The sequence below is a fragment of the Chelmon rostratus genome, chromosome 3 (genome assembly GCF_017976325.1).
Source record: "Chelmon rostratus isolate fCheRos1 chromosome 3, fCheRos1.pri, whole genome shotgun sequence".
In the NCBI taxonomy this organism is placed as follows: Eukaryota; Metazoa; Chordata; class Actinopteri; order Chaetodontiformes; family Chaetodontidae; genus Chelmon; species Chelmon rostratus.
In genome coordinates this window covers 17,181,372-17,206,088 of record NC_055660.1, presented here as the reverse complement: position 1 = coordinate 17,206,088, position 24,717 = coordinate 17,181,372, and the positions used below count along the sequence as shown (strand labels likewise).

The 24,717-nt window shown below is 43.3% G+C and overlaps 2 protein-coding genes across 5 annotated transcripts; one reads left to right on the top strand and one right to left on the bottom strand.

The window, feature by feature from the left end:
* The first annotated feature begins 327 nt into the window (after positions 1–327).
* On the top strand, positions 328–18,409 carry tmod1 (tropomodulin 1). 4 transcript variants are annotated; one of them, XM_041966779.1, is made up of 13 exons: positions 328–529; positions 4,634–4,702; positions 4,852–4,900; positions 5,191–5,327; positions 7,459–7,615; positions 9,294–9,410; positions 11,050–11,139; positions 11,945–12,075; positions 12,391–12,498; positions 12,803–12,946; positions 13,462–13,606; positions 14,592–14,691; positions 16,205–18,409. In XM_041966779.1, the coding sequence occupies exons 4-13, from the start codon at positions 5,205–5,207 to the stop codon at positions 16,221–16,223; spliced, it is 1,134 nt and encodes a 377-aa protein (XP_041822713.1). In that variant the 5' UTR covers positions 328–529; positions 4,634–4,702; positions 4,852–4,900; positions 5,191–5,204; the 3' UTR covers positions 16,224–18,409. The 4 variants fall into 4 exon arrangements, with proteins under 4 accessions (XP_041822713.1, XP_041822712.1, XP_041822715.1 ...); XM_041966778.1 differs by having other exon boundaries at positions 4,834–4,900; XM_041966781.1 differs by lacking the exon at positions 14,592–14,691 and having other exon boundaries at positions 4,834–4,900.
* A 2,680-nt stretch (positions 18,410–21,089) lies between these two features.
* cplx2l (complexin 2, like) lies at positions 21,090–24,394 on the bottom strand. Its single transcript, XM_041934064.1, has 3 exons — positions 24,371–24,394; positions 23,574–23,807; positions 21,090–21,396 (listed from the first exon to the last, which is right to left on the bottom strand). The coding sequence occupies exons 1-3, from the start codon at positions 24,392–24,394 to the stop codon at positions 21,205–21,207; spliced, it is 450 nt and encodes a 149-aa protein (XP_041789998.1). The 3' UTR covers positions 21,090–21,204.
* Between the last annotated feature and the right edge of the window lie 323 nt (positions 24,395–24,717).

Sequence of the window (24,717 nt, the reverse complement as noted above, 5' to 3'; positions counted from 1 at the left end):
TGTCCAGAAACGAACTGCTGCCATAACAGGCGTGCTCCAGACACAGACTTCCACTTCCAAGTACACTTGAATGCATCAAGGTTAACGTTTAGCATGTAGATGATGGAGAATCATTTGGACGTCCATTACCGGACACAGTTCCACTTCATGACATCACTGGAGTGACAGGGCAGCCGTGTTTGGGGGGAGGAGGAGGAGGAGGAGGAGGATCTCTCCCCATAAGTTTACTTTGCCCTTTGCGGGAGATGAGATTCAGCCTCCGCAAACCGAGACGAGCAGGATCGGGGGAGGACACTTTGCGAGATCGCAGAAATCTGCTGAATTCAGGATTATTTGCGGGTCATGGACGGTTTTGTCTAGCGGAGGTTTTTCTTTTTTTTTTTCTCTTGCGGATTCTCGGGTCGTGCGCCTGCAGCAGAGCGGACCGCGCAGTGCGACTCCAGGCGGCTCTGAAGGAAACCATATCTGGTCAAAGTATTCGTTGCTGTCACCCAGCGGGACCGTCCGGCTATAAATAGCGCTGGAGGAGGTACGGAAATAAATGCAAAAATTATACCGCAGCCTGTAAAACAGTCAAATTAGTGGAGATCACACGTCAGGGCTGAAACAAGGTACAGGACAACACTTTTAAAATAAGTTTCCATGAGGTCACCGAGAATAAAGGGGCTTCTTCTGGAAAAGTGAGGAATATATATATTGTAATTGCATGCTGGAAGTCCTGCACAGATGCAGTCTTTGTCATGTACAGGAGATACTTGCGGGTCCCTGATGGACGAATATTTCTATTGTGACTTACGCCTGTGATCTAATTGGTGAATACATAATAAGACTATTAGTGCACAGGGCTCATCTGGTCACTTAACATCTTTGTACAAACTTGACTTTGATTTAAAATCGCTTTAACCTGATGTACATGACAGTTCATTTAAATTGAGAGTGTAAAACCGTGTTTCATAACCAGGATTCTGGTCTAAGTGCTGTGAGATGCAGCAGTTGTCTGCTGACCTGCTGCTGTCAGTTCCTCTGTGACCTACAGGCATCACTCACTGCAGAGTAAATGCAGCCTTGTAACCATTGTTACTACTTGATAGGTTCTGGTTTTCCTCTCAGATCTTTCCCCAGGAGCTAGTTTCTCACTCTTTGACATGAACTAACTGCTGCAGGGTCTTTCGCCCACTGAAACACGCACACATGCATTCACAAGTCTGACCTCCACCTCTTGGATAAATCATATCTGCGTCTGCCTTAATGTGACACTCTGATCAGTGAAGGGCGATTTTGACCTCTGCAGAATTCACAAATGGCCTGACCCCAGGTCCACGGCAGCATGTGAGCCGCCGGCCCCCTCATCATGCACTTCATGACATACAATGCCGTCCTGGTCACCAAAAGCAACGATTCAGCTTCCTCAGCACTAAAAGCTGGTAGATTGAGAGAATGTGTAACAACAATCCTGACTTTCACTTTGTCTCCTGTTATCTCGTAGAACTGCCGAATTAATGGTACCAACTTTATATTAAAAGCAAACATTCTGTTGTGAACTTCAGTCTATGTATTGTTTCTGTGCTCAGCCACTACGTGAGGACACTCCTGTTACTGTCACAGCAGAAAGCACAGCTCATCTGTGCCACATGCAGAGGGAAGCAGACCAGGTGCCTCTCAGCTGTTTTCTACTGAGCCATTTGAAACCTGTGTGATTCTAACAAGTGCAATCTTACAAAATATGTTAGACACCTCGCAAACGTCCCAATGAAGCTTCAATTCCTGCATCAGAGAAGCGGAAACTGCATAAAGTAAGATGGAGTCTGAATATTCTGGGAATGATTCCCTATAGGAGTACATGGATTTTCTTTTTTGTTCCCAGGAGGTAAAAGACCCTGAATTCACTCATTGTCCAACTACAGTGGAGTTTGTTGCATTGCTTGTGTTTTTATCCGCAGCTGAATCTGCAGGATGCTCACTCGTTAAAGTGTGTGCAGGATAGCGCCCGGCCATATTATTAAAGCTTCTATGTTAACCGAGTTTGACATAAGCTTAGAGACGGCAGCAATATATCTCGGACGTACCAAAACGGAGAACTTCTAAGTGAAACATTCACACGCCAGGGTAAGCTGTGTGAAGACATTAAACAGGAAGTCACCTGCTAAAGCATGTAAAAAGTGCACTGCCGTGCTCTTGCTTTATGTGCTGATTTATTGGCTGCAGGAGTTTTCGGCCACTCTGAGAGCATCTGGGAGTTTTGCAGAGATTTATGTGTATTTAATGGCTGAAAAGCACACAGCTCCGCGAAAGATTTGCAAAGAAATTGAAATTCAAAGGCGCTTTGCTCCACGGGAGTCGCTGAAATGTGCAATTACGATGTAAAACAGATATTTAAAATGTGAAGTCTTGACTGAGTGAGAAATGCTGTGCTGAGACCAGTTGCCATGTAACATCAGCCAGAAGCTTTTACACACTGACTTGACTGATGATCCGGTATCAGTGCTGCTATTCTTAGAGGCCTGAGGTCTGGACAGGCCTGGTTCAGAGGGCAAGGGTCAAGTCAAGCGCTCATGACTTGACAAGGTACATTCTGACTCAGGCCTTCTTTAAGTTGTCTTTCCCGTCTGGCCAGTGAATGTTCTCCAGTGAGGCAGAAGCTTGTAGAACCGTTCTAAATACAGTCCCGCGCCTGTTTGATATCATGAGAGCAGGTCGGCCTCTTCCAGCAGACTTGCAGCGTTACTTGGAGTCCAGCCCAGTTCTTCATCTTCGGTTTTGGAAACTTGTCTTGTCATGGGGCTTAGAGAGAGCAGAACAAAAGAACGGCACGCTCGACCCCACCTTTTAGGAGGCTAGCCAAAACACACTTGCTGACATGCTTAAGATCAAAAGGAAACATTTGCGCTCGCATTTGTGCTCCTTGAACGCAGCAGTTTCGGCACTATGGTGGAGCCTTTTAAGCTCAACCCTTTGTGCCTAATTTGAGAACGTTCTCGTCCTTTGATGCCGGCTCAGTAAAGTTATTATTCGCGTTGTCAGCGGACGTCTTTCAGCAGCAGCACGCAACACTCTTGAAACCCCTGACCCGTAGTTTTTGAGGAACCGGCCGTTTGGTGTCGTGACCCACAAATGTTCCCCTGCAGCTCACCCATCATCAGTCATCTGCTCCCACAGCCGAGACTCTGTCGTGAACTGTGAGTTAGAGAGGGGAACAGAGCTCCAGCCTGTCCACGCTGTCAGCGGAGGAAAGCACGAGAAAAGCACTTTTCCGGAAAAGACATTTGGTTTATCCGGGGTCGGCTTTATTATTTTTCTGCAGAGTGCTTTGAGGACAAAAAGCAGAGCAGCACTCACTGACAGTGATTCGTGGCAGACGGGCCGGCAACAGGATGTAACTTTGGTAGGAAATGGAGCGTTAGTTTAGACGGAACAGGTGAAAAGCTGTAGTCCCAGCTAAATGCTTGTCTGCTGTTTGTGTACGAGATGAAACAAATGTCAGAGAACCAACACAACTCTTTTTACTACAGCAAGAATCCACTAATGTTGTTACAGCCTGTGAGCTGGTGTTCATCCCTGCAAGCTATGGCCACGTGCACAACCTGGTCTTAATTTCTCAGGTTTCCCAATACAAATCCAATGCACAAAATCATTTCTTTCTCTCATCTTAATTAAATGATCTAATTTGAGTGCTCCCCACCAACAACTGGCCAAAACTCCTGCAGAACCCTGATATTGCCGCGTCTTACCATAAATCACACCATGTACTAATTTATGGACCAAACTCAAAATGAGAGAGAGAAAGAGTTCTAGCTTGAGATCAATACCACTGTCATATAACTGTCTGAAAAACTACAGGTAATAGCCAGTTAGCTTAGCACAAAGGCTGGAAACAGCTAGCCTGGCTCTGTTGAACAGTTGACTGTTTTGTCTGTCTGCTCCCAGCTGAGAAATAGTCCGGCACATAACGCTGGTAGATGGATTGTGTTAACTTTGGACTGAGCCAGCCCAGCTGTTTCCCTCCTGTTTCCAGACTTCATGCTGAGCTCCGCTAACTGACTGCTGGCTGTAGCAGACATGAGGGTGGTGTCAGTATCCTCATCCTCATCTGACACACCGGCATCTCTGCTATGTGGAGCTCTTTCTTCCAGGCCAGCCACCCTGAAGACACCCAGCTAACAAATCTGGTATAGTTAAATGATACAAGTTGCCTTATCGGGAAACTTGGAACTGGAAATGAATCTTCTGCTAACTAGGAAAACTATCCACAGTCAATTAGAACAGAAATGGAAAAAATGAACCATCAGTGTATCTGCAGTGAAAACAGCATTAGGTGGCCTGCAAACGTCACGTCCTCAGATGAGTTCAGTGAGGATCACCTGAAAACCTGAAAACTGCACCACAGCTTTCATCTCTGGTGTAAAAAAAAAAAAAAAAACAGTTGAAAACAGGAGTTTCTTTCCCAGCCTTCAGCCGCTGTACCCTGTCAGCTGCTTTGGGTAGAAATGGTGGTGGGAAGATGAGAAGAACGAGGAAAAGGAGCAGGGGAACATGATGCTTCATGTCTGTCTCCACACATGACTTGGTGTATCTGTTGCTTTCTAATTCTGAGCGCTGCTAATCTCTCTCCGCTCTGTGCTCCTGCCTCCTCCAGGTTTCTGTCTCTCTCAGGAGCCCCACAGCAGCTTGGCTGCCTTTGCTGTTGTTTTACCCCCGAGCTGAGGTGAGCGCAGTCAAGTTTCCACGGCAAAGAGCAACACCGAGTGACCGATGTTGCGTGTGATTTTTATCTTTTGGCAATTGGCCGTCAAAGTCAGATTTTATTGATGCTTTCTCTGCTGTTTGCGTACACAGGTTTTTTTTTCCCCACAGGCTCCTGATCCCCTACAGTTTGTCTTTGTGTCTTGGAGGGGTTATTGAGGTGAGGGAACCTCTCAGATCCCTTTTGCGTGTTCGTTCAGAACAAATTTACCTTGACAGCAACAGAATCTTGCGTATCAGACGCTATCTCATCTCCATCAGTCTAAACTTTGCAAAGAGAAAATGAGACAAGAGATAACAAAGAAGTCAAAGTGTGGTTAATTGCTAGTTATATCACCTGATCACCATTCCTGTTAATACTGCAGACACTGAACGTAATCCTGTAAACACACCTGCTTTAATTTTATGCATCTGCATATCCTGTTGAAGTGACATTGTCCATGTTTCCAGGCTCGCTGTCCATCATGTCGGTGTTAAGGAAGGAGATGGAGAAGTACAGGGACATAGACGAGGACGAGCTGCTGAAGAAACTGTCGGAGGAGGAGCTGCAGCGATTAGAGGATGAATTAGAGGAGCTGGATCCTGATGTAAGTTTATAATTTAGGTTCCATATGGAGGAGTTTCTGTCACTGTGTTGGTGTCAGTGGAGAGTTATGTGGCCACTCAGGCTTAACAGAGCGCTCTAATGGAATATACTGCAGTGTGCTGTACATCACATACATGTCCTTGTGTTTGTATCTGAATCGCCGATTTCTGTTTGCAGCCAGTCAAACTGCGTTAATTGCATTTTAATGCCCTTGAACATAGTCATGAGTTAAATCCGTAATGGAAATGTCTGTCAGCCAAATACATGAGTGAGCAAGTGCAGGAAACTGCATGTTTTGAAGGCCGAAGTGAAACTGAACCAACAGAAACTACGTTTGTGAGTTTGTGATGATGCAAGCAATACTGCTTCTTCCCAGTCATTTGCTGCACTTCTCCACTTGTATTGAGCGCAGTCTACGTCAGGCATGGTACCGTATCATGTTAGTCATCGTGCTATAGTAGGTCAAGTACATGTACTTGTGTTTAGTTTCTCTTGCTTTTTATGATGTGTTTATTTCTGTATTTACTGCATCCGCCACCAGCTTCGTACCCAAAGTGATGCATCATGGGCGGAGGTGGTGACAGCAGCAGCTGTAATAGCTCTCTGATGAATGTCTAACTGCTCATAAAGAGACTGGACTCCCCCTCAATGCCAAGGGGATGACTGGAAGGGTATAATGTGGGACTCTGTGTGTGTGTGTGTGTGTGTGTGTGTGTGTGTGTGTGCGCGCGTGTGTGTGTGTGAGCGAGGGATGATGCCAGCAGTGGGTGACCGGAGGGACTCTATGACGTAAACAGGAGAGGCAATGTGTGCGTGCTTACCTTGTTTGTGCCTGTTTATGAGGGTAACCTGTTACACAACAGTTAAGTGCCCGTTTGCTTTTCGAACACGCTGGACCCTTCCCAGCAAGACTTCCCATGTCAGTTCCAGTAAGCCGCTGAAAAAGCCTCATCACGCTGGACAAAATAACAACACGTCTGCCAGCTGCACTGTGAATGCAGAAAAGATAAATGTATTGTCAGTCATCATAAGAACAGTTTGCAGTTTTGGAACATGCAGTTCTGCCTCACAGTCGTCCAGTGACAAACCTCAGCTTGGTCTGGTTCATACTGTTTACTTGGTCTCATCTTCATGGCTGTAAGGTGAAACTCGGCTCTAACATCCTTTAATTAGTTAATGCAAATTGCATGTACCAAGATTATAGCAACATTTCTCAAATTGTGCAAAGTTAAACACTAATTCATGTTTTTACTGAGAATTTTAGCATCTTTTGGCAACTATGCTGTTTTTGATTCAGTCTATACTCAGTTTTTACAGCTGTTTTCAGCCAAAAGGCTCTGATGAACCCACTGTACACAACCTGCCCAGCAGACAAAGTTAGTGACTAGCTGGTGAACACAGTGGAGTGTTTAGCAGCTAAAACAAATCAGTTATTCCTTCTGTTCATGGAGGCTTGCACTGCACATGTTACAGTCACACGGATGACTGCTGAGAGGAAGAAAGAGAGACAATGACCCAGTGAGGGAGGAGGGGGGATGATGGCGGAAAGTCAAGCTAGAAGGGACGGGAGACTAAGACAGACAGAGTCTCATGCTGGTAAAAATAACATGCTGGGGCTGGAAGTGTGCCTGTTATCTACAGCTGACATAAAAAGCTTGGCAGTGATGGTATGATGTACTCCAGCTATACTATAAATATTACTGCAGGTCACATGACCGTTTATCAACCACCACTGGAGGAGGGAGGATATTTCAAATCAGACGATCGTGTCAGTGTGTATTATCAGATTGTTTGCTGCTTTGACAATTCTCTGGAAGCTTTGCAGGAGACTGAAGGCAGTGGCATAAGGGTGAGAGGAAAAGTGAGAGTGAGAGAGTTATGAGGCGATAGAGGTGTCCGAGTGCTGAGAGGACAGATAAGATATGAAGCTATAAGTAGCACTTGTAAGAGCTTGGTTTTGAATGTTGCTTTAAGTTGAAAATAACGTGGTGATGGTGATTGTTCTGCGCTGATGTTGCAAGGTTTCCCAGGAGTTTACTGCCATGATAGGAAGAAAGAAGTGAGACAAACGTCTTTTCTCCCAATGCCCAGCGCCAGCCCTTTACATTATGTTATTTCTCTTCCTGGTCTAGAACGCACTGCTGCCAGCTGGGATGCGGCAGAAGGACCAGACAAAGAAAGCTCCGACGGGAACGTTTCAGAGGGACAACCTGCTGGCCCACCTGGAGAAACAGGCCAAAGAGCATCCTGACAAAGAGGACCTGGTGCCCTTCACAGGGGAGAAGAGAGGTAAGAGCTCGTTTTCTAAATATTAGAAATAGATGAGTTATCCAAGCACGTGAGGTGAGGAGACGGTGGAGTCTTAAGGACGTGCACGCAAGGCTGAGCTCGAGTTGCCTGAACGACAGCACATTTGCCTTATTTGACTGAGAAAAAGCAATTGTTTTATTTTATTTTAGTTTTATTTATTTGTATATACAAGTAGCCCATAATTGCAAACGCAAACCTTGGGAAACCCTAAATTCAGAGGTCTGTCATGGGAATATCAGGTATCCACGAGTAGGAGCAACTTTTTTATGCCCTGAAGGATTATTTGTTCCACAAGACCACCCCTCAACAGGTTGTGCGAGGCCTGTCGGCGAGCCAGCACCAGTCTAGTGTGGTCACAGCGATGTGTGATGGATGGCGAGAGATGCCAGACGTCTTTGTGTGAAACTCTAGAGGTCTCCCTGCTGTCACCTTTGTTGTGTTCTTCTTTGATGGTGTTGTTGCTGCAGTGCGCTTGTGGACTTGAAGACACACTGCATCTCATTGGAATGTCACAGACCAGCTGTGAAACTGCAGATGGGGAAAGCAAATGAGTGACAGTCTCCCCTCCCTCGACACCTACATTCAAGCCACCTTGGAGCAAGACGTTTAACATCTAGTCCTTCTGGAACACCCAGTTAGCTGCGAAACATAGCATGTGAGCGGAGCGGCGCAGCATGAAACAGGTTGATATTTACCTGTCTTTTAACAGCGTGCTAAGGAACGTGGAAAGGTTCCTTAGCACGGTGCGATCGGGACAAGGAGAGGACACAGGTGCCTTTCAAAGAGCTGCTCAGCGCTCTGGGAAAATCTCGCCACCCGGCTGCCAGCAGCCCGTGTTTATGTGGGGGTCCAGAAATGTCCGGCTGAAACTCGAGAAGCTCACCACACACGGACAGAGACGTAGCAGACCTATCAGTGAAGACGTAGATCTCTCAGACATGCTGACGACAGCCTGTAGTCAGGTGCAACATGATGAAGGGATACTCATCTCAGAAAGCTCAGCTGGGTTATATAACAGAGCTGGTTTGGACAACAGGAGCTGGTCAGAGATCTCTGTGTGAAACTTCTGCACTCACATTTGATGCTGTATGTGCTGTATGAGTTGGAAGTTCTGACAAGTTAATGGTTGTTAACCTGATTACTGACCTATTGAGTGAAGGTTTTTCTTCTGCCTATATAAAGGTGACACGACATTGATTTATCTGTCATGGTTAGATGTGTTTTTATATGTATGAACCACCTGAACTGTGTCCGTGTCGCACTGACGCCACATTCAGGCCAAATCGTAATTACCAGAATTATCAAATGTTTCTGACTTGTAAAAAACTCCAAACCACAAAGGTCATATACACCCGACTTGGAGCGCCAGTTTGCAGTTCATGCTGACTTACTGGGGCACTTTAATAGAACAGAGCCATTGTCAATGTTACTAGTAACACCTGCACTTTTCCTCTATTGACTGACGAGTAAAGATATCTGCCGTTTGGAAGTTTGTCATATTTTTTTTCTTGCATGAAAAACGTGTAGAAAAACATGCTTCTGACCTTCTAACTCACTGGATGTCATCAGCTAAGGATGATGTGCTGGTTATGTCATAGTGGTAGTGCTTGTAGTGTACTCTGTGTCTTTGCACTGAATCTCTCCACCCGTGTTGTAGGGAAGGCCTGGGTGCCTAAAAAGAGGGTGGACCCCATCATAGAGAATGTGACTCTGGAGCCGGAGCTGGAAGAAGCCCTGGCCAGTGCTTCCGATGCTGAACTGTGTGATATCGCAGGTAACAGGATCACACCCTCGTCACGTCTCCGCACAGTCACACGTACCCTATGAGCGAGGCCCGTTCAGTTTTAGATACATTTACACCAACTCTATTACCGTTTTTTTTAAAGTATATCAGTTAATTGGTCTTCACCTGGATTTTGTGGTGCTGCCTAAAAACATTTGTTCGACTGTCAGTAGATAGACACGTATCGTCCAAACAAATGAAAAACCAAGGCGCACACACATGCTTACATAAAAGCATCTGATTGAATGGAATTCACAGGCTGGATGTGATGATGAATGTGCAGGTGTCAGATTATTCTTCATCTCCTCTCACTAATCAGCGTAAACACCATCATGGCCTCAACTTCCCCTCATTCACTGACTTCTCCTTAATCCAAATCTTCTCCATTTCCTCTAGCGCTCCTTCCACCTTCCCTCCACCCTTCCCCTCCATCCCTCCATCAGTCCCTCCACCTCCTCCATCCCTGCTGGATATCTCTGTTCGCTAGCTGAGCACCACCCAGGGTATCTGTAGACTGCACGCAGTGTTTGCACGGATCTGTCATGTTCATGTCGTCGGCTTTCAGCAGAACCGCGAAGCCTGACTCATTGACACGTTCAGACGGTCCAATGTCTCTACTGTACATGCATTACATGGGAACATGGACTCTGTGTAATGTATGGCAAATATATTCCTGCATGTACAATTTTTTTTAACACATTTGATGACTGAAAACTTTAATTTTAAAGAGTGATCATGTTGAGTCACTCCATGTTTTACACACTGCAGAGGTCTCATTAACCTTTGAAACTGTCTTTAATGTGTTTTTTGATGTAAAACACATTCTATCAAAGGAATTTATTTATTTATTCATCTACAAAATAGTATTTTGATCTAGAAAATGACTTTATGCTTTGAAAGTTAACTAGCATTAGCACCATCATTTTTAGTTCATTTGAGGTGAGTTGAAAGCTCATAACTCTAAATACAACATTATATCTCTGGTGTCACATATTACGGCACAGAATGCAAACGCATTTAGTTTCACCACGACCAGAGTGTCTACCTGCATTAGCACGGCAGAAATCTATCATCAAACGGTGGTGCTGCTCGGAGCAGCAGCTGAAGAATGGAGTTGTCACAGGTTACATGCCCCACTTCTACTAAGAGCAGCTTGTGTTCTCTAACTGTTTATGCCTTTGCAAGCTGTTCTCATGCTCTCGATCTCTCTGACAAACAGACGAGGTGATTCAAATGGTCTCTTTTATACAGCGTCCTGAGAGCAGCTGCGAAACATATTTCACATTCACTGCTGCCGGGACACAAGTGGGATTCCTTTACAGTTATGATGCAGCAGGTGGACTATCGCGCTGTGGCTGCAGAAACCAAAGCCTGTACATGTTTCCACGTAAACTACAGTACCCGAACAGTTTGATCATTGGAAGAACCCTGTCAGGTTTGGTTTGCTTGCGATGCTGCGATGCTGCGGTGCTGATATGCTGTCTGCGTTAGCATGGTGGTCCACTGTGTGGCTGTAACTAGACAATGATAAAATCTTTTGACTCTTTTTCAGCATTCCTCTCTCTCACTCTCTCTGTTTCTTCCTCTGAGCCTTTTTCCATCCTCATTCGGTCTTCTTGCTGTCTTCCAGCCATCCTGGGTATGCACACCCTGATGAGTAACCAGCAGTACTATGAAGCCCTGGCCAGCAGCACCATAGTCAACAAGCAAGGCCTCAACAGTACGCACGCACACACGCTTGCACACATGCACTAAAACTTATGTAACCGAGTCTTTTATTTGCATGACCTGTCTTCACTTGGTGCAATCACAGATATGTTTGGTGCAGGGGTTTTCAGGAATCAAGTAAAAAGGTCCTAAAATAAAGCAGATCACTCAACAAGTTAGAAGAAAATCACCTCACGCGAGAAAAATGTTGAGGCGAGTCGGCTGGGATCAAGTGAAGCGATCTCATGTTGGCAGAATGCTGGTTCAGTTCACCAAAGATGAAAGGCTCAGCCTTTGTTTGCTGCACATGCGCAAATATAGTTTCACAGATTAAAAGTGAGCACTAAGTCAATGAGCAGATGAAGATAAGTGTATACAGACACTTGTACGTCGTCTGATAGCGCCCCCAGGAATAGCACACACACACACACACACAAGCCATTGTTTATCCTGCTTGGTGGCTCATCCTATAGATTCTCCTCCAGCTCTAAACAGAGACAGAGGCCCAACATCTGACTTCCAAATATGACCGTCTCTCATAAAGAGAGCCAGCTGCAAACTCCTAATAGTCTTGCTGAAATTTTACTTGCTTTGTTCCGACCACTGATTCAGAGGGCGGTACATAAAGAAGTATTTGAACAACGTCTGGCGAGGACTGGCAGCAGATGCGTAAAGAGTCTCATGCAGTCAGCTGTCCAGATACATTTGTTGACTGTGTTCATCGAAGTACATTCGGTGGCGAAAAGGCCCCACACATGTTTAAATGAGTGCAGTCTCCTGCTGCACATGAGTGTGTTCTGTAAATGTGGTGTATGCAGGTGTGATCCAGTGCACCCAGTATAAACCAGTCCCCGATGAAGAGCCCAACTCCACAGATGTAGAAGAGACCCTGTCGAGAATGAAGAGGAACGACCCTGACCTGGTTGAGGTCAACCTCAATAACATCAAGGTAAACACGTTTCAGGCATTTCATGAACAAAATGACATATTTTTTCTGTATTTTGACAACTTTTGGATTGTGCATGAGTATAAATATTAATTAATTACAATAAAATCATCTTGAGTGTGATATTCATGGACGAAGATATTGAGATCCAGTGCAAACAGATCCTCTTAACCATAAATCATGGCAGTAATCATGAACAGAAAAGCCTAAATGACTCAGAATCTTTTTTTTCTTTGTTGGATCTGAGAATAAGTAATAACTGAAACCGATGATGTTGCTGAGCTGTAACGCTTGGCCGTTGTTTTTTTCTGCACCCAGAATATCCCCATCAAGACTCTGAAGGCGTACGCTGAGGCTCTGATGAAGAACACTGTGGTGGAGAGGTTTAGTATTGTAGGAACCAGAAGCAACGACCCTGTAGCATTTGTAAGTCACGACTGTAATGTTAAACACAAAATGCTGACCTCGTTTAATGCTCTTTTCCTCTGAAATCCAGGCCAGATAAGTTTAAATAGTTTTTTTATTTAAAGGTTCTCATTGGTTTGATTTATCTGTGGGTTGCTCTTTATTTTAATGCAAATCCTCTATTATGAAAACATTTTGTTCTTTTTTGCCTTAAAGAAAAGCGAATGGCTGCAAAGCAATGAGAGAATCCAACAGACAGTGGATCCATTTCTTATGGAGAAATGATACAGTAGAAGATGCAGTTGTTGTTGACGTGTTTCCTCAGGCCCTAGCGGAGATGTTGAAGGTGAACACGACGCTGAAGAGCCTGAACGTTGAGTCCAACTTCATCACAGGGACTGGAATCCTGGCCCTCATAGAGTCGCTGCAGAACAACTCCACACTACAGGAGCTCAAGATAGACAATCAGGTACCAGCTGCATGGAGTGCCTACACTGCAATGCACAGAAGTGTGTGTGGGTGTGTGTGTCTGGTTGTCTACACAAGCCATCTTTGCCACCTCAGTCTAATGCCTCTTGATTGCATTGTGATGTGTGACACTTCAGTACTTTACATGTGTGACTCACCGTTCACTCATTAGTTCAGCTTGTTGAGTGACTCTTTTTTTCTTTACTGCATATTCCTTCTGGCTCCATTTGCCATCTGACTTTATTGACTAATCGATTTATTGATTGAAATGCTAGGAAATGAAATGCAAACTGAAAAAGCCACTTCATCCTCTGTTGCCATAGAGATCACCACCTTATCTGCTGTGGCATCCAGTTTGCGGTTTTCTTTCCTGTCTCTCTCTCTTTTTTTTCATCTCACCCCTCTCCTAATGTGTCCACCTCACAGCACAAATCCCCTTCTTTTACCCGCTTTGACTTCATTTCTACATTGTTGTCGTTGTGTCTCCTCCACCATCCCTCAATCCCCAAACTCCAGAGCCAGCCGTTAGGCAACAAGGTGGAGATGGAGATAGCCAGCATGCTGGAGAAAAACACCACACTGTTGAAGTTTGGATATCATTTCACCCAGCAGGGCCCTCGCCTCCGAGGCTCCAACGCCATGATGAACAACAACGACCTGGGTGGGTTACACACACACACACACATACACACAGCATTGAGTTGCGGAAACATACACATAGGAAGACACATTTTTTGACCTGCACAGACAAACAGAATCAGGAACGTGACAGAAGTTGATGAACTGCACTCAAACTGGTAATATTTCTAGTACCTAATACATTTTATGGCCGATTCACCTCACAGTGCTTTAGTTAGCTATGTAAGTCGCGCACAATCTTTGAGCAGTATTGTGTTTGGCAGTGTCGGTTGATACGTGTGTCAGTGCTGACACTTTATCTCCACTATATCTCCCTGGGTTCTACTTTAATCAGACTCTAATAGAAGAATCAGAGTGATGTCATCGGCCGGTAACTCAGTAGTACGGCCAGAAAGCCCCAGCCAATCAAAACAGCGGCTTCCTAAGTCATGACATCAGTACTAAGAAAAGCGTCTGTGTATGAGAGAGAACAATGGGTCCACCGTGGGATTTATGGTCGAATTGACTGGATTTCTATACAATATTATTGGCTTCTATTGGCTGATCTAATTTTTTTCTGCCTCCCAGGTGTTCTGTTTTCAGGTTGTCTGTCCTATTCTCGTGAAGGTGATATCTAAGAAACACCTTTAGAGAATGTCAAATTAGGCACAAATTATGACAGAATTGGCTAATTATGACAAAGTTTCTGTCTCGGGGGATAAAAATGTAGTGATGACGTTTTATATCCAAAAGGTCAAAGGTCATCTTCACTCACCAAAGAGTTGAGTCCAGTCCTCTCTTAGACAAGAAAAATCTTATAAGCTTCACGGGATTAGAATTTATTAAGTTTGTGTGTTTGCTCCTGAATGTAACATGAGAAGCAGTTTCAGGTTTAAAGAGTGAGGATGAGTGTAAATCGATGCCAAAGGTGCTGGATTTAGGCTACGCTGAGAATCATGGATACATTTTATGGGCTGTTTTGTTTATAATCTTGTCCTAACCTTTTCCTCCCCCCCGTCATCTTGAAGCCCGGGTCGTCAGGTCAGAGTCGGACGGCTCCTTCACCCTCACTCTGTCCGTCCCTGAGCTGGAGAGGGCCTTCGGGAAAAAGTTCAAGTCTAAGACTAAGTACTAAAAAACAAAGAGGAATGCAAACACTGTACCGTTTGACCGCTCGGCCTTGCCTTTCTTCTGCCAACAACACCTGGTTCTTTTCCAGACCAGCAGAAAGCGCTGTCACCGTCTGTCCTACGCCTCTGAGAGTTTCTGTTGCGTCGTCACTGTCACCGCTTTCCTTCTTTTCATCTTCAAGGCATCCTTGGTTTGCAAAGTCCTCTGACAGATCGCCCCAGCTCAGCTGTTGTTGCTCTCCAGTCCTCACCTTAGTCACAGTGTACTTCTTGCTTCCAGAATTTCTCTGCATTTCCTTAAGAGGTATAAGAACGTCTGCCCAACAGTGCAACAAACTGGACAATGTTGAAGAAAATTCAGGGAAATCTGAGCACTCCTGCTCAACGGGAGTAAAATAATGAAAAGTAAACTTGAATGTGAAATATTCATATCTTTGCAAGGTTAAAATAACCCATAATTTTGAAATGCAGAATAATAATCAACAGATAAAATACATTTTTTATACATTTTTTTACATTTTGTCTGCCATCTGTCATATGTCCCAGCAAGAAGAAGACACTGGTGCTCTAACTCTCTGGAAACAGCATCCTCTGTATGCCTGTTCTGTCTTTGAAACCTGATTGGACAGGATGAGACTGAGTTTTGGGGACGTCTATGTTCTTTTGGCTGTACTGTGAAGCTGCAGAGACCTTTTCTGCTTCACTTTCCCAGTAATACACCAGTGCTATAGTCTATTTCTTGGCCTTTTTACTTTATTTGATCATTCTCCTCTCCTGATCTCCTGTTTCAACTGTTCCTGCATCACCAGGAGGCATCCTGCTTAGTCTCTGTCCTCTTCTGCTCTTTGAAACACTGCTCTTATCTGAAGCTGGATTGCTAACTGCCCTGGGGTCAGCTGACTCAGTGGCCCTGGAGTCTTCATTTAGCAAAATCAGATGTATTTGTTAGTACTGTATGCACCACTAAATTACAGCAAAAACCAAGAAGATAGTGGCCCAATAAGGGCGTGTGTGTTGAGGGTTCAGTTGCTTTGTGGGTAACGTAGGCACCAGGTTTTAATGAGGAAGAGGAATGTGTGCAATAAAAAAGACAATATTTCTGGTTCTGCTGCATTGATTTTTTTTTTTTGCACTGGCCACCATGAGTCCCACAGTGTTATAGAGTAATGATGATGTTAAAGTCTAGTTTTAACTTAGCTTTGCTACTTATTCTTTCAGCGTACTGTATGGAGTCATTACATGGCACACAAACAATACACAGAGTGGGAGGAAAGGGCTCAGTGGGGGCCCTCACCTCATTCCTGGCTCCGGGGCCCGGCTGTGGCGTAATCCAGCTCTGTTCCCACTCTTTGCAGGCATACTCTGCTTCAGCTGAATTTGTTGATGATGATGATGGTGATGATGAACCACCTTCTTGCATGCTGTTTTTCTAATTTTTCTGTCTCTCCTTTTTTCCCTTCCTTCCTCCGTCCTCTTCTTCCTCTGTCTCTCCACCTTCTCTCCATCTACAGTAAGAAAGAGAAGGCTTGAGGGAGGACCCATCTTCCCTAAGTGTCGGACGAATGTGTAGAAACCAGGGCTGCTCTCAACCCTCTGTTCCCCCTTCTCGACCCATCATTTTTACAACACCCCGTCTTGTTGCCCTCTCCAGCCTCGCACCATCGGTGGCCTACTCAGAAAACCACACCCGCCACGTCAGGTTCAGTTGTTTGGGATTCGGGGGCAATCTCTGAACTCTCTCTACTTCTAGACCCTTTTTTAAACTAGATATTGAAGGATCCAATGGGATTCATCAGCAGTGTCCTTCTGAGCTTTCAGTGCATGCAAAAGGTGACACTGTGTGCTTATTTTTATGCTCAGAATTTTTAACCTGGGTTCCAGGCTTGAACATTTGCTCTTTGTACAAACAAACCCGGCAAGGCTTACCTTGTCATTTTGAATCCTTTAATATCACCTCAAGTGTCTAGAGTCCTTAATAAAGGGGGCTTAGGTCTGTTTTTGAATGAGGCCCTAATGAGAGGTAATGGGACACATTTATCAATCTCTGTTTCTATTGATGAGTTGAATTAATTCTAATTATTATTATTATTAAGCTGTAAATGAGTTGTGCTGTCATTACTGTTGTTTGGAGTTCAGAGTCTCTAATGTTGCTCCAAGGTCAACATACAAGGTATTCTTTACCAGTTATACAGAAATAGCAAAGTCCCATTTGAATTTGATAGAGCTAAAAAAATTTAAAAAATTAAAAAAAAATGTGAAAATCTGATGTTATGGACTTTTTCACATTTAGTCTAAACAGTATTTTAGTGACTCACTGTCCTCAGCTACTAAGCTATACAGACTCTTCAGAAATGGACAGATAGATTGAGAAACCTGGCTACTGTGAGACTCGTCGCTATATACAGAATATATTTATTTGTGGCAGACCTGGGAAAGAGTCAGAGGCCATTCAAATACTTGACATAACTTGGATTGATGGAGCTGGGTGGTGTAACTTGTGTTTAAATGTTTCTGTAAATGAAAATGTACACTGCTTACACTTTACATTGTTACATTATCCAGCAGTTACAGCCCCTGCGGAGCATTCCTGTTAGCTTGGAGTGGCTCCCGGTTCAAGTTGTATTCACTGAAATGTAAAATATCCTGTGGACACCGATTGCTCTGTGCAAGTCAGACTACAATAACCCGAAGAAACTGAGGGTATTTGAATGGACTGTTACACTCTGAACCAGGTCTGGTTTCTTGATTGTTTGTGTTTGTTAATTTTTATTTACTGGAGCTAAAACGTGTGGTTAAATGGGTGGTACTGTTGACTTACTGTGTGTTACAGGTTTCACGCTTCAGTCCAGGTCTGGAGTATTTGAGTAACGCATGGTGGACACGGTTTTAAAAACACAGGAAGCCTCTATTGTCTTCCAGCTGTCAGATCACACAGATGCATTTTATTGAAATAAAACAAATGTCAGCAGACGATTCACAGTTTCAAAATGTCAGCTGGGACGGGTCTTAAATCAGCCACTGAACATCTGACACATGGTATCCAGCTGATCCTGGATTGATCCTTTGAGTTTTTCTCATGGAGGGCAAAACATGTCCATCAATACCCGTTTAATGCCCTTGTTACCAACTCCACCTACATGCTGGTAATGGGAAACACTGCTGCATGTTATGCAGCACTTAATGGGATTTTTAACATCAACAGCACAGTGAGAAAAAGAGAGTTTAGCTGCTATCTAATGAGGAACTAGAGATAATGTGTTGCTGTCTGAAAATAAATCCGCTCCAGCAAACATCACAGGAAATGGTCTGGACTCTTTTTAATGGTTCATCATGTCCAGCATGGGCAGAGGGCAAAATGTAACTGCTTTTTACTCTTAGAAAATGGGTAAACTGCCAGTTGCAGACTTGAAGGAAAAACTTTATTATCCATGTTTCCTTGACGTCAACGATCGTACCTGATTCTGACACTCAGAGATACAAACGGCTGCATGTTTAAGGGTGAGATAACCCATTTAATGTTAGTTAATATCACTGTTACCTTCTCGTCAGTGCTGCGGGTGTTCAACCAATGGCAATCATGGATGTAAACATTTGTAAAACAAGAGGCGGTCGAATGAAAAGGTTAACAAGGACAAGGACTCCTGCCACTCACAGTCTGTGTGTCCTGTTCTTTCCCTCTGTCTCGTGTTTACTCATCTTTTACAGCTTGACTGTGTTTTCTTAGATAGTTTACCTTTTTTGGTTGAATTTTTGTTTATGAAATAAATAAAGCTTGAAAATAACATTTCCACAATCGCTTTGTTCTTTAGCTGATGCTGTATTTGGTTGGATATTTTACCTGGATTTATACACTGCTGTGTTCTCCCATATGAAGACAACAGCGACAGTGTGTGGCAAAATGGAAGAAGTACACCAAGTCAGCCCAGTCAGACTGTCCATCTCTCCCTATGTTGCCCTCTGCAGACCAACAATGGTGCTGCACTGCTGCTGGCTGTACAGTAAAGCTGCAAATACACTGATTAAAACCTAAAATGCATTTATTTTTCATGCACTTCTTTTACTTCTCAGTGTGCAGAAAAGCTTTTACTCACAATATTCTGGAGCTTCTTCCCTTCATGAAGTAAAATAGATATATCAGCTCATTCATTCACTGTGTGAAAATATGCAGTGGCACAAATTTTGAAGACAAACACCTCCAAAAATGAAAAGCATGTGCTACATGGTGTAGCTCAATACAATTACTATGCAGTCTCAAAAAATATGCTTAACAGCTGTATGACACAGTAACTGCAAAAACTCTTAGATACTGTCTGCAGGGACAGTATTTAAATTATTCTATGTTATTCTATTCTATTGAGTTGTCAGCATGGCAGGATGTCAGAGCGACCTTTTCTTTTTTCATTCATTCATTCCTTGCTTTATTTTAACCCGGAAATACACTAAGGTATTGAGTGTGTGGAGGTGGATGCAAAGAAACATAAATACAAAATGGCAATAAATAAAAATCATAAAAGGAAGAATTAGTAAAATCATAAAACCTTAAGAATCAGTAATTCGAATTTAAAACAACTCAATCAACTAAGACAAGAACAGCTGGAAGTAAAATAAGATTAAATAAAAAAAAGGAAAACATTTTAAGACCATAATTAATTATTTCTCCCCATTAGAGATCATTTATTTTTCCTTTGCTGAAGAGAAGAAATGACCTTTATAAAAAATATTTTAAATGAAGATATTATCTTCGTGTCTCTGGGAAGTATGGCAAGAAAATGTTCTCAGAATGGTTGTTTTTTTAATCACAAAACACATCGACCTGAATGTAGAATTTACAGAATAAGGGAGAAAGTATGCTGTCGACTGTATCTTTCGGCTGCATTTTCCACATCTACTTTGAAGCCAAGCCCACAGCACAGAGAACAGAAGACGACACGTCTTTAATGTCTGTGAACAAGGTTTTAAGTTTTTATTGAATCTCAGGCAGAAACATACATGATAATCCTTTATTGCTCATGGCATTCCCTCAGCGGCTCATCCTCACACCTAAACCAACAGTACGTAGAACTGAATAAAGCATCACTTCACGTCTGCCTTTAAAACACTTCTGGTTTTGTTGTCTAACTAAATCAGTAGACAAACTGAAGTGTTCACTGCACTGTGTGTGTGTGTGTGTGTGTGTGTGTGCGTGCGTGCGTGTGTGTGTTGAGAGAGGGTGGTCTCTTTCTAGCAAACCGATGCAAAATCCACATTTGTAGTCCACGTTCAAGTTAATACTGCTTATTATATCTTAAAAATCAAAACACATATGTCTTATTTATTCATACAGATTCATTCAGTATTCTCTACCTAGCAGTAGATCCTGATATTAATAAGATATATAGTGTAAGTTCGGGTTTTATGGCTGAAAGCTTAAGGTTTTGGCTGTTGTATGAACGGCTACACAGTCATTCTTCATCAAAACAAAGAGACAACAAAAAAGAAAAACCCTGCAAACCTGTAAATGAAATTTCCTGAATGCATACATTTTTTTTTTTATTACTTATATTATTAACGGTTATATCGACATGGTAGTGAAAACACACCCAAACTAAGGAGTTATTGCCATAATATTTTTTGCATGATAAAGAAGAGGATAAAAGGGGATTTGGGGGGGTGAGTTGTTACATATTCACACAACAAACTTGTCCAGACAAATGGCATGCAAGACGTAAGAAGGAGACGCACTGAACAGGGGAATAGAAACATTTCTAACCACTACACTACATGAATGTTATTACACTGTGATGTTGGGCACTGGGGGAGCGTGGAGGGGAGACAGTCGACGGGTCTGACGGAGATTGTGTAACACTGTGTGCAAAAAGTTTTACATAAATTTCAGACATGGTCGAACACAAAACAGTAGCTTTAGGAGCACACAACAGTAGTCTTTAAATTTCCTTTTTAAAATATGGCTTATCAAGTTATCACATTTTTTTTTATTTTAGAGACAGACACACAGTTAGCATATTAATTTCATATAATGTTTTATGATTGCTTGCCCATCTTGAGGCTTGTAATGTACTGTATTCTTTTATTTATGTACAAATTGAGTGAACAGGGATGTTATTTTTCAGCGCTGCGAGAGGCTCTGCAGCTATCACAGAGGAGAGGACAAGGAGTTTAAAACGTCTCAGACTAGAAGGATAAACCATCTAACATGGTGTTTTTAGCCCCTCTGCTGGCCGTTAGCTTCATTAGTGGAACATAGCTAACGTTCACCTGGCCGGTCAACCTAGCTTAGTCTAATGGCTACAATTCACACAGCTGGTTCACATCTGATTCTTTTCCCCGCCATAAAACTTTGATTTGTCCGAACACCAACAGACCACACTGGATTAAACTTCATTTTATGTACTTACAGAGCAAAGTTCATATCTGTCATGTCTATGGAAAAGAAAACCCTGATTTAAGCCAACCTTACGAATATAGCCTATGAACTAAGCTAGATAACGTTAGCATTAGCGAGCGAGCTAGCCTACTTCTTCAGCATGTCTTGCAGCGGGCCTGGCAGGTATTTCATCACTGTGTCCATGATGCTTTCCTCCTCCTCCTCGTCACCGCAGCCGGCCGGCACGGCCTTCTTGGGTCGAGTCAAGCTGCCGGCTGCTGGCTCCTCCGCAGCGGCGGCTGCCTCGGCCTCGGCCTCCTCGCGCTTTTTCAAGCCATACTGGTGGTCAGACGCCCCAGAAATAGAAATATTTGGAAGTTAGAGGAGTGAAGGGCACAAAGAAATGCAGGTTAAAGTAACTGCTGGACCTTCAAGAAAAACACCAAAGAGCCATTTCTAAACGTCTTGATTATTTTACAGCCATTTCTTTTGTGGGTTGCTTCCCGGGTCCAAGCATGTCACATGACCTGCAATGCTGACTATGGCCTACGGACCAGATTTGCTATGTATTCCGAATTCTTCTTTTCCCAAAACGCCATCTTTAAGAACTGAGTTGACGTCAGAAACCAACTTGTGCTGAGCCAGCAGTTCTGCTTGTGGCATCATAAGCATGGGATATAAAACAAGTTGGTGTGTGTGTGTGTGTGTGCTAATTCAGGGTTTAAAATACCATGTAATGACAATATAATGCTACATCCATTAAACTTGGGTTTAATTAGATTAAATACTGGTGTTTGGGTGAATCATTTGGAAAACAGGCACTAGTGCATTTTTAGGCATTTACAAGACAGAAACTTGTAATTACAATAACTTTAACATAGCACGAACGCGTCATAATGCACTTTTCCTGCTACCCATCCATCCTATTGAACAACGTTTCACCCATCCCAGGCCTGTTCCTGTGTTTGTACTGTGAGCAGCTTCATCTTTGTTCTTGTCTGCGCCTCTCAGCAAAACAACATTTTGGAATATGTCAAAAACGGAGTAGAAGTCTTGTGCTGCTGTTCCACATTCACGCTACGACAGTGCATGTCAGAATTTTGTGGGATGTGTTCGTTTGATTAAAGCACGCAACAGAAATCACACCAGCTTTGAAATCTGTTGCTTGCAAAGGTGCATTGGGGAAAGGTGGAGTTGTGGAATTATTGTTCCTCATTACCACAGGCAGAATGTGAGAGATGAGACTTTTTTTAAAAGCATACATCATTAGTGTCAACTTGCATGAGGGACGGTAGTGAAATAGGAAATTGCAGAGAAATTGCCATCGTGTTTATCAGGTGGCATTTCTGGTTAACAATGCCATTGACGTTAAATTTCCCTACTGGTGAAAACAGCTTTACACTTGACACTTTTTATTCTGTCATCTGTCACACTGTTGAACGTGCGCACATTTACAGACTTCAGCAGTAATATGGACATTTCTTGCAGTATCTGGCACAACGGGATAAAACTGCGGAGGAGGCTGACAGAAACCTTTCAGCAACGAGCGCTCTGGGAGTTGTTCCCCGCTCTTTGTTCTCCTCTGGGAGAACTTAAGGAGAATGGAAGAGGTGAGAAACCCGGGGAGGAGTGCTGCTTTTCATCCCGCTGATTCACAGCACTCCCTTCAGACGTGCCCCACCCACAGACTGCCTGTCTTTCACACTGTCTCTGCAGTGAAGTGGTCACACTGCAGCCTTTACCAATGCAGCGAGGAAGGAACTTAAAGCGAACACTGACTGCAGCTGTGCCAAAACCAGAAAATAAAACACACATTATGCTAATGCTCATTCATAAGTGGATACTGCATTTTAGACAGAAATACAATGTACACAATCATAAACATGCAAAAAAAAAATGTAATGCAAAAATATCAGATTGTACATCCTGTCACCTAAACATTTACTGAACAAGAGAGGTCATCTTGGACATTGGTCGTCTTGGTGGACCCACCCACTTCTGTCTAAACATTCATCGAGGCTCCTCATTTTGTTCTACGTCTCGCTGCTATGTCCGAATCCTTCCTGATGCTCCAAAGATGTGTTTTTTCTAATCTCAGAAGAGGTTAAAAATAGCATAAAAGCAAACAAAAATAGTGTGATAATTCAAACGCGGGCCTGCTATAAAAAGAGTTTTGCTGTCACGCAGCCAAGATGTGAAGCCTTTAGAAGCTGCTTAAACATCAAAAGACGAGGCAGCATCCAAAATCATCAAAAACCTCTCGCGTGAATGACGCGCCGTTTTAAATAGATTTTTTTTTACTCATGCTTGTCTGTTTTCTTTCTCTCCTTTTCAGTTTTGATGATTTCTGTTACCACCCGTCATTAGAGAATTAATCCTGAATGTATTCCCTGTTTGGATTTTATTTGTACTGGGGGCTGTTTTCCATGCAATGACAGTCGGATTGACTTGGCTCCTTGTGTTGGCTTACTGAATTTCACTTATTGGGTTATCAGACAGCATGTTTTCTGTCATACCTTATCCCTGATGCCTTGCCTCATGCTTTCCCTCTCAGCCTCCATCTTGGCGTACTTGGCCTTCCTCTCCTCCTCCTGCTGCCTCAGCGCCTCCTGTCGCTCCTCCTCTTTCTTCGCTGCGTCGGGGTCCTCCTCCTTCTCCTCCCCTCCCAGCATCTTGCCCACATCGGGAGGACCTCCTGAGAGAGAAAAGACAAGAAAAACATGAGACACGACAACAGCTTGAGCAGGGCCCTAGAAATGAGATGTCAAACTATTGAATTGGTCTGTAAGCTGCAGAGAGAGAAACAAGTAAAGAGAGACTGAAGTCAGGCGCAAGACGAGCAGGAGAAAGGACTCTGGGGACACTGCAGCTGCTGTTTTTGAAATCACTTCATCTCATTCACTTCATTATATTTGAGCGAATTTGTTCTTTATTGTATCCTACAACAGCCTGAGAATCATTTCAATTAAAACTAATGTCCCTGTTTTGTTTTTTTTTTGGCACTGTTTTCATTTGGATTTGGATGCTTTGGTTGATGCATTGACTCCTAATTAGACTTTCATTGTATTCCTTTGCCTCTGCACTAGTCAAATAATTGCTGACCTCCGTCACTGACAGTACTCCTAAACTCCCGAGTACTCGGGCACTGCTCTTATATCTCCTGGCACATAATAACTGTGAAACTGGAATATTGCTACATCTGCCCTGCTATGGGGGTCAACATTGTCTATTGTAATTTGCGAATTTGGATATATTTATACCTATTTTTATGATGTTGTCCTGTAATGTTCTTCGATTTTACATCTACACTGACCTTGCATTTTTTTGTGTAACTCATTTTGAATTTTATCCTTAGACTTACTCTTACTTGTTGTACTTATTATATATATGCTATGAAGCCTCTGCCTCCTCCTCTCCTTCCTTGTTTTTCCCTCTTTTTCCCCCTGTCCCTTTCTGTCTTGTGAGTCCCCTCTTTGTGTCTATCATTGTTTTTGTGTGTGTGTGTGTATTTGTATGTGTGTGTCTGGACTGGGTGGTTCCTGTAGCCAATCCACGAATCACCAGCCGCAGGATAAAAACCTGGATCTCGACTCTCTCTTCTCACTGGCCTGGTGATGTGGTTTGGCCACATAGCTCTCCTAGTTTTTTTTTTTTTTTTTT